The 12,282-nt window shown below is 42.2% G+C and overlaps 1 protein-coding gene across 4 annotated transcripts in view; it reads left to right on the forward strand.

The window, feature by feature from the left end:
- MYO6 (myosin VI) overlaps positions 1-12,282 on the forward strand; it is a 271,734-nt gene that overhangs the window by 109,844 nt on the left and 149,608 nt on the right. For all 4 annotated transcript variants that reach the window (XM_073675590.1, XM_073675592.1, XM_073675593.1 and 1 more), the window contains exon 12: positions 4,807-4,951. In XM_073675590.1, coding sequence (XP_073531691.1) covers positions 4,807-4,951 — 145 coding nt within the window. The remainder of the gene's footprint in view (positions 1-4,806; positions 4,952-12,282) is intronic.

A 12,282-nucleotide genomic window follows, 5' to 3' on the forward strand; every position in this document is an offset into this window, starting at 1 on the left:
GAATATCAGCAACGTGACTAGCAAATATTGGATCTCTAGTACATAGTTCAGATTATGGCTGGATGATGCATTGTATAAAGAGAACTTTCAGACATTTGCCTAATTGACTTTTTACATCTATTACTCAGACTGTGTGGGGTAAAAGGGAAAGAAAATTATATTACGAGGGTGGTTTCTCAAAAAAACAAAACTTATTTGGTTTCTGATTTTATATTTGAGAAGACTTTTGAAAATGCAAACTTAAAGTGGATGCTAAAATAGTAAAGCATGACTTGTTTCTCCTAAAAACAGCGCCATACCTGATTTACAGATTAGGCTGGTCCACCTTCTGGAGGAAAGCTGCCATGTCCTTCTAACCCTGGACAACTCCTTTAAAAAGTGGTATCACAGTCTACAAGATTCTTAATCTATCCACTGGATGAGTGATAACAGGTTGATCAGTGTTGGTCCCACTGTTTGTAGTCTCATCGATGTCCAGAACAGCTATTCTCCCTTGGCCCTAGGAGGAGTTCAATGCTGTGGGTGTTTGCACGTTCACCCTGACGCTCCACTTATTGTCTATGGCAGCAGTCAGAATAGCTGCGCTCTGCATTCGGCTATTAACATCAGTTATTGTTGCTTACAATGGCCATTAATTCCCACCTGGAGAGAATGAGATAGATGAAGACCACCAGTAGCTCCTGGGTGATTTGGATACTCTGTCCCACGGGGTGGTACCCAAGGTCATTAGTTATCACAATGATCAGTCAGGAGAAGTATTGCATGGCTTATAAGTCTCTTTACTCCGGCTTTGCACTCTCCACAAGGAGAAATCTTACCCTTCAGCCTTCCTGTAAGAAGCCTCTCATCCAGCCAAATCTGCTCTTCTGCTTTGAACTGATGAGGGGCGAATAACCTGACACATGTGTCTGCAAATGGAATTCCTAGTTTGGCTTCTTATCCTAATTCACGTGAGAAGGCCCTTTAAAGGGTCAATATTACATTTTAGGATTGCTACGTCATATAGGTGGCATTACAGTTTCTGTCCTCTCTGTGATGGCTGTTTGCACATTTAATGATCAGTCAGTAAGACATGGATGACTTTTTCATATTAAAATAATTTGCGTGCTAAACTCATATGTTTATGTGAGTATCTGAAAAAGCCAAGGGCAGATTGCTTGCCCGATGACTCTCTAGTACCTAGGTAGCCGTAGGCTCACTTCTATTTTAAATGTAACAGTGCTGGAATAGTCAACACTTTTGGTGTTTGTGCTTTGGATGTGGCTGTCTGCCCCAGGAGAATGACGAGCTAATAACCCTCTTCCTAACCCCCAATTATATGTTTTCCCTTTCTCTTAGTTTATTCCTTTTATATGCAGTTTGCCATACTGGGCGAGATGAGAAATGGAGCATAAAGTAATATTGTGTAATACGTTGTTAGAAGTGTTTAGTATGCTGCATAGTAATGGAATTGAATGTTCTTAAGTGATTTCTTTAAATAGATTCTTCACATTAGCATTAATCTGGAGTCAGCCCTGACTAATGGTAGGACGTATTTGCCTCCTGAAATTAAAATAAACATTTTTGTACCACCCTAGATTAGGCAGGGAATGGATTTTCACATCTTCTATTCATCTGTTTGTACAAGGGCAGAATTACAACTTTTCCTGTTTTTACATTCTTTCATTGTATAACTCTAGAAGGCAGATTAGCCCGTGTCCCTGTCTAGGCGCCCTTTCTCTGCCGTTCATCCCTTTCTCTGCCCGCTCATCCCTTTCTCTGCCCGCTCATCCCTTTCTCTGCCGCTCATCCCTTTCTCTGCCGCTCATCCCTTTCTCTGCCGCTCATCCCTTTCTCTGCCGCTCATCCCTTTCTCTGCCGCTCATCCCTTTCTCTGCCGCTCATCCCTTTCTCTGCCGCTCATCCCTTTCTCTGCCGCTCATCCCTTTCTCTGCCGCTCATCCCTTTCTCTGCCGCTCATCCCTTTCTCTGCCGCTCATCCCTTTCTCTGCCGCTCATCCCTTTCTCTGCCGCTCATCCCTTTCTCTGCCGCTCATCCCTTTCTCTGCCGCTCATCCCTTTCTCTGCCGCTCATCCCTTTCTCTGCCGCTCATCCCTTTCTCTGCCGCTCATCCCTTTCTCTGCCGCTCATCCCTTTCTCTGCCGCTCATCCCTTTCTCTGCCGCTCATCCCTTTCTCTGCCGCTCATCCCTTTCTCTGCCGCTCATCCCTTTCTCTGCCGCTCATCCCTTTCTCTGCCGCTCATCCCTTTCTCTGCCGCTCATCCCTTTCTCTGCCGCTCATCCCTTTCTCTGCCGCTCATCCCTTTCTCTGCCGCTCATCCCTTTCTCTGCCGCTCATCCCTTTCTCTGCCGCTCATCCCTTTCTCTGCCGCTCATCCCTTTCTCTGCCGCTCATCCCTTTCTCTGCCGCTCATCCCTTTCTCTGCCGCTCATCCCTTTCTCTGCCGCTCTGTTCCCTTTCTCTGCCGCTCTGTTCCCTTTCTCTGCCGCTCTGTTCCCTTTCTCTGCCGCTCTGTTCCCTTTCTCTGCCGCTCTGTTCCCTTTCTCTGCCGCTCTGTTCCCTTTCTCTGCCGCTCTGTTCCCTTTCTCTGCCGCTCTGTTCCCTTTCTCTGCCGCTCTGTTCCCTTTCTCTGCCGCTCTGTTCCCTTTCTCTGCCGCTCTGTTCCCTTTCTCTGCCGCTCTGTTCCCTTTCTCTGCCGCGCTGTTCCCTTTCTCTGCCGCGCTGTTCCCTTTCTCTGCCGCGCTGTTCCCTTTCTCTGCCGCGCTGTTCCCTTTCTCTGCCGCGCTGTTCCCTTTCTCTGCCGCGCTGTTCCCTTTCTCTGCCGCGCTGTTCCCTTTCTCTGCCGCGCTGTTCCCTTTCTCTGCCGCGCTCTCTCGCCCTTCTCTGCCGCGCTCTCTCTCCCTTCTCTGCCGCGCTCTCTCGCCCTTCTCTGCCGCGCTCTCTCGCCCTTTTCTGCCGCGCTCTCTCGCCCTTTTCTGCCGCGCTCTCTCGCCCTTTTCTGCCGCGCTCTCTCGCCCTTTTCTGCCGCGCTCTCTCGCCCTTTTCTGCCGCGCTCTCTCGCCCTTTTCTGCCGCGCTCTCTCGCCCTTTTCTGCCGCGCTCTCTCGCCCTTTTCTGCCGCGCTCTCTCGCCCTTTTCTGCCGCGCTCTCTCGCCCTTTTCTGCCGCGCTCTCTCGCCCTTTTCTGCCGCGCTCTCTCGCCCTTTTCTGCCGCGCTCTCTCGCCCTTTTCTGCCGCGCTCTCTCGCCCTTTTCTGCCGCGCTCTCTCGCCCTTTTCTGCCGCGCTCTCTCGCCCTTTTCTGCCGCGCTCTCTCGCCCTTCTCTGCCGCGCTCTCTCGCCCTTCTCTGCCTCTTTCCCTCTCGCGTTCTAAGGGTATGTGCGCACGATCAGTATTTTGTGCAGAAATTTGTGCAGCATCTCTGCACCTCTTGGCAGCAAAAACGCTGTGGAAATTCTCCACGTTTTTGGTGCAATATTTGTGTTTTTTGTGCGTTTTTGCTTTTACGCACAAAGAATTGACATGCTGCAGATTTAAAATGCACATGAAAATGAAATCCTGAAAATTCCTGATCATGTGCACAGCTCTTCAAAATTCTCATAGAAAATGCTGGGATAAGGATTGCAATGTGTTTTTGGGGCCAATTCCGTGCGGAAAAAAACGCATCAAAAACGCATTGTGTGCCTAAGCAGAAAACCTATTTAAATCGCAAGCAGGTAAACTAGCTGCCATCTCCAGTGATTTGTGTGTAGCTTGGATAAAATTGGTCTGAGCAGAGAGTTGCTAACCGGGCCCATCAATGTATTACATGACTAGCTGGCAAGTAATACATTTTCTTAGAGGGGAAATATTTGTCTGCATTGTCGGGGGTTTCCACCTGGTTAAATACCTGTTATTGATAAAAGCAATTAGTTGGCTCAGTGGCTAGCACTGTTGTCTTTCCATACTTGGTGCTAGGTGTCCTTCTAGAGCAAACCTCATCATGGAGTTTATATGTTCTTCCTACATTTGTGCCCAGGTACTTGCACATTACACAAACCTAAGATACTGCACATTATCGAAATTGGCTCTAGTGTGTGAGAGATGGAGAAATTAGATTGTGAGCCATCAGGTCTGATCACGCAGGATGATAATCCCCCCTTGTTCCCAATTGTTGACCAGTGTAAAGTTGCCTGCTCACGTGATTGTTAGCTGATGGCTTCTTTTGTGGTCCTGAAAGTCATCATTTTTGGGATCTCATCTCCTGTTGTAAATAGGGGATCTGCCTCCGACAACAGTTCACCCCTTTAAATGAACAGAGATGGCTTTATGTATTGGCGATCGATGCTGATTCTGGCAGAAAATGTGCCTCTAATGGGAACAGGAGAGGGTGATTACAATTACTGTAATAGAAAGTAAATCCGGAATAGGGTAGAATCCGTTCCTCCCCCAATCATTCTCCTATGGCTTTCTTTGGTTTTGCCGTGTTGTTTTCGTCTTCTGGCATAGAATAAAAGCCATGCTGTGTTATTCCGTGCCGTGCTGAGCACCTCTCCAACCTTTTCATCCCCAGTTTTTCTCCTCTAGAGCACAGTGCACATTTGCTCTCGTTTTCCAGCTGCTTACTGCTTTTGTCATCTACAGTGGTTTTTATTTTGCAGAGGGAAGAAAAATGAAAAAAAAAAGAAAAAAAAAAGAGCAGATTGTATAGAACAGATCTGGACAAATGCCTATGCCAGCTAGGCGAGGTGCCAGGCGCTGTTAACCAATTATGCCCCTGTTTACAGACCTGTATTTTACTGACGTTTCTCTTGTATTGAACGCCAGGTGGCTGCACGCTAAAGAACAAATCAAGCAAATCATTAGAATACTGCTCTGCTCTCCTGGGTCTCGACGAGGATGATCTGCGAGTCAGTCTAACCACGCGGGTCATGCTTACAACAGCAGGGGGCACCAAAGGCACAGTTATCAAGTAAGATTGTTTTTCCTCTTCTTTCATTTCGCTCCCTCAATGCAAACAATTAAGCGGCAGGCAATATTTCTGCAGAACGACATCTTCCTCCTGGATAAAACTGCTCTGCTCCTTGAAACCCTTCTTTCTTATCGCTTTGCTTTGTAGCAGCCGACGACGAAACGTGAGAAGTGAGACTAACATTAAAAATCCGATATAAATGATGGGCTACCCTTACCTGCGCCAAGCTGTGCCGTATACTATGTCGGTGGCAGGTTACGAGAAGCAGTAATGTAACACAGTATGGTCTAGATGGTGTGATTTGCTCTCGTGTTGTGGCACATGAGAATGTCAGCCATTGCCATGGCTATCGGGATAGCCCTGGAGTTTGCTCTTTAGTATTAACCTCTGCAGCCGACTTCTATAAAATACTCCAGTCCCCAATACAAGAGCCGGGCAGGCGACTCCATCCAGTCTCCGGAGATCCATCGCCTGCTCTATTTATTTATTTATTTATTTATTTATTTATTTATTTATTTATTTATTATTATTATTATTTATTTATTCATTATTTATTTTTTTTAGTTACATACCATTTCTAGTGCAATTTCATGTATACGTATGGTTTCCAGCATTTAGCAGAAAGAACGTGATTTTTATGGAAATTTTTTCATTTCTTTTTTTTTTTTTTAATAGCCATTTTGGCACTGAATAGCCAGCTGCTTATATATGACTGACTGATTTCAAGGACGTGCTTGCAAATATGCATTCTGAACGATAGGATCACTGACCCCTGATGAAGTATATTACTTTTTCTATTTACCGGAGGCTGTTAGTTTCTTGAAATTAGGAAAAAAAAAACACATCTAGCAAGAATTTGGTCTTCAGAGAGTTGTATGTTCTCTCTAATCCTATTATCACATCTCTCTTAGTAGTATTACAGTGTATTAGATAATTGCCTGTTGCGCAATTCCTTTAAGGATTTGTAAAAGGAGACCTTATGCTTTAGATTAAATGATATTAGACGCTAGAATATGGTGGTCTGTCATAAAGTAATATCCCGCTAAACAGAAGAAGCAAAAATATACATATTAGTATCATGGCTACTACTACTGATGACCAATCTATGACCATTCTGTGGTCCATACAACCCTCGTTCCCCTCTGTCTATGCAATGTCAGGGAGTATTATACTAAAAAATACCCACCTTCTGCCACTCCTGTGCCCATGTATGACCAGAGACAAGACTCGCAAAGGGAGCGGAGATGCCCGGGAAGGCGTACTATTTTTATCTTTTTAATTTTAGACAATTTTAGTAATCTGCTGTCAAAAAATTGAAATTTTTCACTTCATCGTTGAAGTCAGTAGTGAAAATTCTCAGCATTTCTTTCCCCTTATGGACATCCCCTAATAAAATAATCCAGTCCTATGTGCACCTATGGTTAACAAACGCTTGGAGAAGCCTGTGCACATTTTCAGTTTGACCTGCAGTTTACACTATACATCGTCATTTATGTGAGCTGCCATCATGTTTGATTTGGAACATGGTATGAGCAATTTCCATCAGTGCACCCATCTGGATCAGCCCTTAGGCATTCTTTGATGGGTTGTCAAGTGTTGTGTGTTTACATCCAAAGTGATCGGTGAAGTGGGTATAACAATTTCTACCAATCCAGCTGCCAATAAAGGGGATCATTTCGTTTTTTTTTTCTACATAATTACTTTACTCCATTCTATCCAAATTACCAGTGGGTGTTTAGAATAAAAATATATAAAATAATATATTATTATTATTAGAGCATTACTTACTAAATGCATGAAAGAGCATGCTATTGCCTGAAATCAAAGAAAGCAACAAATTTTTTTGGGGGTCAATATCAAACCTCTCACATGTAAAGATAAAAAAATGACCTTACGCAGAACAGCGCAGCTGCTTTTATAGTAGTAAGTATCCTTCTATACATCTCAGCATGCCCAGCAAACATGATAGAAAATTCCACCTGGAGATCATTGTAGTAAGGTTGTCTAATGTTCTACTGCATCAGACCACTAGATAGCCATTTCTGCAATTTTCATAGCGTTTTTTCTGAATATTGTAAAAATGTATATATACTTTTGGACCTCTTGTCGAAATTTTTTCTTTCTTCTTCTATATTATTCATTTTTCGATTGTCCATATATCCATTGTTGGTCCTCATTTGGGTTATTCTTAATTTGTATAGTACATATATAAACTAATGACATTTTTTTTTCTAATACCCATACGTGTACTCTTGTCATATGTCTCTAAAATTGTATATACAGTGGGTACAGAAAGTATTCAGACCCCTTTAAATTTTTCACTCTTTGTTTCATTGCGTCCATTTGGTAAATTCTAAAAAGTTCATTTTTTTTCTCATTAAAGTACACTCTGCACCCCATCTTGACTGAAAAAAAACAGAAATGTAGAAATGTTTCCACTTCTTCTCCTACATCATCTACTCTGAAAAACTGCTGAAATCCGCCTTACTCCAAAGCAGACAGACTAACATGTCACTGAGGTGTCAGGTTATATCTGCCTTTTGAAGTCTATGGAGGAGAGAGGAGCAGAGTTATATCAGAAGACACAGACACAGTGCTACTTTCTTCTCAACCCAGTGCTGGATTAACAGCTACAGTGCTCAGTACTGCTATATAAAGTCTTCCACTGTTGTACTTCCAACAAGTCCTACATAGAAACTGGAGAGCAGGAATTCCTCATCTCTCTATGTACAGTGTACAGGAGACATTAGAGCAGGTAGTCGCTACCCACTAGCTCAGAGGCATCTGATTATTAGAGAGGGAGTATGCAGATAGAAAAAATGATGAAAAAAAGAGGAAAACAAGTCTTGCAGTGGCCATAAACAGTATTATTACACACACATGACAGCTTATTCTTTAAAGTCACCTGAAACAACAATTTAAAGGGGTTGTCCAAGTTTGGGATTATATAGTGAACAAAGATTACTTTTTTCATCTCACCCCTATTGAAAGACTTCAATTGTAGTCATATTGGAGCACGGAGTCCCTTTCCTGCCAAACTTGGAAAGAACTTGCACAGAAGAAAAAGTTGATCCAGCTCCAGTTTAAATGTAGAAATAATCTTTATTTGATCATTTAAAAAATATATATAACGTGTTAATACATCCAAGTAGTTGGGTTGGACAGGAGAAAAAAACCATGGGCAGAGAAAATCAAACACGTTTCGAACACTTTGTGTTTTTAAACTCGGTCTTAAGACTGGGACTACCCACTTTTGAATTCTCACAGTGCGCGCTGTCAGGATTCTCTGGTACCGGTGCCAGGAGTGGGTGGCCATGTTGACCACAAGTATGTGATTTGCATACTTTCTGTCTCATTCCGACTAGACGTGTCCAGTCAATTTATTTCTATTAAGCAAGGCCGTGCATGTCTAGTTGGCACGTTGCCGCATGTATGCAAATTGCATGCTTGCAGTCAAGCACCCGTCTGTTGCCAGCGCTGAATCCTGACAGCGAGTGCTATTCACGCTGTGAGAATTCACAAGTCTGCAGTCACATAGAGCCTGTTCAAATCCTTTAAAGTATGTCAAATCAATGGTTATTTCACCGTTACCTATTTTATAATATTATTAAAAATAATAAAATGTGTAATTTTTTTCATTTAATACCAGCTTCTTGTGAAGTCTTTGGGGTCCTGCTGTAGTCCACTTTGTGAAAAACTTGTATTTGACTGAAAAAACGTTGTCATTTACATGCGTTATTGGCAGAAAGAGATGTTGTTACAAGTTGACTGAAATAATATGAATTTGCTGGCAGGCTAATCTTACTTTGGAAAACATGAATACGCACAAATGCATATGTAATTTTGGATGTGAACTTGCTGTGTAACTAATTAACTTGCTTTTCAGTGGGTTTCCCTTTTGTGCCTTTGGGGACAAATAGTTGTTCCAATTGGAAGTTAATTAGTAGTTCTACTCTTCGCGTCTGGTTTCCCTCATCTTTGCCACCCAGAGAATATTGATAATATGAATTGCAAATCTAAATAAACTCAAAATTTCAAAGCTTCATTGGCTTTTCATCCATTAATTTTACATAGTTTCATCCGCTGCTTTCCAGACTGTAATGTGGACAGTTTGAACCATATGAAACTTGTGTTCTTCTCCCCTCCCTAATTTGGAGAAAATAAACTGGATTCTCTTTAATCACTACACTTTTATGTTATATATTGCCGATTACCAACATACTGAATTTTCTAAGCTTTCCCAGGAAGTAAGGGCTAAATCTCTGATCACTGAGAATGTCAAAAGTCTTAGAGGCGTGAAGAGCACAAGTGTCAAATAGTTCTGCCTTATCCTTAAATCATGCATCCTGCTAAATTACTTCTAAATTGCTGTTCTAGAAAGTGATAGTTAACTTCAATGGTTGGCTTAAGCAGTTTCTAATAAGATTGATGTAAAACGTTGCAGCCGTTGTCAGAAAGTCCATGAACAATTAAAACTTTTATGTTCTTTTTTCCCCAACAGAAATATTAACTTATCTGTTTTGTAAATTTACATATTTTATGTAATTGATTTGTGCTGAATCCAGAGTGTTTTACAATCACAGTACAAAGTGCAAAAAAAAAAAAAAGATGAATAGTGATATGCCTTGTTACATTGGAAGCTGCTTTATTTCTACAGCAATCAAGTTATATACCCAGTGACGTATTAAAAAGTAACATGTAAAGGGACATTAAACATATGCAAGTATTCTTGACTTGTGCCGACTTTGGAAAGTGCAGCGAAAATTGTGAGTGGTCCTCAAGCAGTGAATTTTAGACTTACTCCTGAATCCTGAAAATGGTGCACATTTTCATAATTTTCTGACAATCCAAAATGTTCCAAATGTATAAAAAAAAAGTGCAAGTTATGCCACGTTTTTGGATATTTTTGAATGGCCCTTTTTCTTCCAAGAGATTATAAAAAAAGTTCTTCAAAGGGAATCTGTTATTAGATTCATGCTGTCTAAACCACAGACTGCCAAGCATGAATGCGAACCACAGACTGCCAAGCATGAATGCGAACCACAGACTGCCAAGCATGAATGCGAACCACAGACTGCCAAGCATGAATGCGAACCACAGACTGCCAAGCATGAATGCGAACCACAGACTGCCAAGCATGAATGCGAACCACAGACTGCCAAGCATGAATGCGAACCACAGACTGCCAAGCATGAATGCGAACCACAGACTGCCAAGCATGAATGCGAACCACAGACTGCCCAAAACCTAAGCATGAGTCTGAGCCTGGATGCATGATTGAAGCCAGATATGTTTTTCTCAGAATCTATATGGCGCATCAGAGAAAACATTTGAAAAGCCGACCAGGGACTATAGACAGAGAGACTAGAGACCGAGACCTGACTAGTCCAGTGCTGACCCTGTTAGCTTCTCTGTGTATCGCTCCAGTTGATTTCCAGGTCTTTCCCATGTATGTACATAGCCAGAGGCAGTCAGTCACCTGGAGCGGGTGGGGAGAATCAGGCCTTATCTGCACCAGACTAGTGAGGTCCCAGCCTATAGTTTCCGGCCGGCTTTGGAAACTATATTCTCTCGTAAACGCTACAGCTTTTCAGCTAAAAACATACTTGGCTGCTATCGTGCAGCGAGGCTCCGATTCATGCTGCCAGTGGTTCAAGCAGCATTGTTCTAGTGACAGGTTTCCTTATTAACACTATTTAATTGGAGCCAATGACTTTTATTGTTCAAAAATAGGAACGATCTGGATTTGGTTCTTAAACAGGGCAGAGAAAAGTTTACAACAGTTTTGTGTCCTGTTACAATTTGTTTTAATGGTAAACTTGCCCGACAAGAATAAAAACAGTACCCTGTGACAGGTTGCAAAAACATGGTGTAAGCCTAGTCTTATGGGCCTTATATACAATCTGATAATTGTCGAATGTGCGTTCATAGATATGCTCATTCCTGAAAATCTACCCATGTAAGGAGAGCAGCATTCCCCATGATGAATGAACAAAACTCTTCGTTGGGTGCTTTTTGATTTTTATGTCATCGTTAAAATTATTATTATGGGCAGTAGATAGCCTCGTGTAACCAGGACATATGTTGCTGATACTGTAGGGGGGAAAGAATGCCTATAATAGCAATTGTTCTTTCCCTGTCATTGCTCGGTGGCTTATGTAAGCAGGCCAATAAACGAGCGCCGGAAGACTTGAGTATAGTCAATGAGCGCTCATTACTGGCCTGACATAGGCCCCTGTAAACGGGCCATTAGGCTGGCCTAAATGATAGCCTAACATACACGATACGGGAATGTTATACTCCTGGACATCCTGTATGAGGAGTAAAGGGAACCACACAAAGCAGTCATTACTCGAGCAATCTGTCATTCTAATTCCAGGAAAATGACTAATTACCAGGGAAAGTAACTGCAGTACAATAGAAATAGTTATCTATATAGGGCTATGAAATATTTTAAAGAAACGGCTCCTTGGATCCCAGTAGCAGAGCACAATCCTCGTAACATTTAGGGCTTTCTGGGATTCTCGTAATTTATCATATGACAAACAGAAGTGACAGCAACCTTATAAGTATAGAGAGGGTAGCGTACCTTGACCGTGTCTCCTGATAATCACAGATCAGCATGGCTAATCCCCAAGGTTTATGGTGATTCACTGCCTGTCCTTTTACATAATACAGGAGCCCAATGTCATGCAGGTAGTCGCACTATCAATAAGTGTTGCATAATGTAGCAGAAATATGCCCGAGATGACTGCTGTCCATACTCCAGGGACTATGGAGACTGTATACACATCACCGGCTTGTTACATTTCTGATTCATTTCTGTATTGTTTGTGTTCAGCGAGTTAAGCAGCTGCCTCGGCAAATATTAGCTCGCTGGATGAGCTTTTCTATCCTGTACTCGGCTCATAAATTGGCTTCATAATTAGCGCGGACAGGCTCAATACTAATAATATGCTGCAAAGTGGAAGAAAATCTGTCTCCCGTCACGTGCCCACATTTCTTTGGAAAACGCTACTATACAAGTTCCCAGTGTAGGAAGATGTTAGCGAAGTATGGCATAAAGCGGAATCTATTTCTATTCATCTGTTAGTGCTGGAAAAGCGACTTGAGCCTATTGGTGTGCCCCATTTTTTTTTTTTTTTTTTTTAATAAGAATGATTGACGATAGAAGAGAAATTGATTGGAACCTGTGAGAAAAGAAGAATAGATGATTTTTTTGTGTGTGTGTAAAGATCAAAACAATAATCTTCCAAGTGTATTGATGAGTATCCTGCGAATATTGACGGCTGGCATTCTTGCCTTTTATTCTGTCAATTTTTTATTGATGT

The sequence above is a fragment of the Phyllobates terribilis genome, unplaced genomic scaffold (assembly GCF_046119375.1).
Source record: "Phyllobates terribilis strain yellow unplaced genomic scaffold, ASM4611937v1 Scaffold_3__8_contigs__length_932513732, whole genome shotgun sequence".
NCBI lineage: Eukaryota > Metazoa > Chordata > Amphibia > Anura > Dendrobatidae > Phyllobates > Phyllobates terribilis.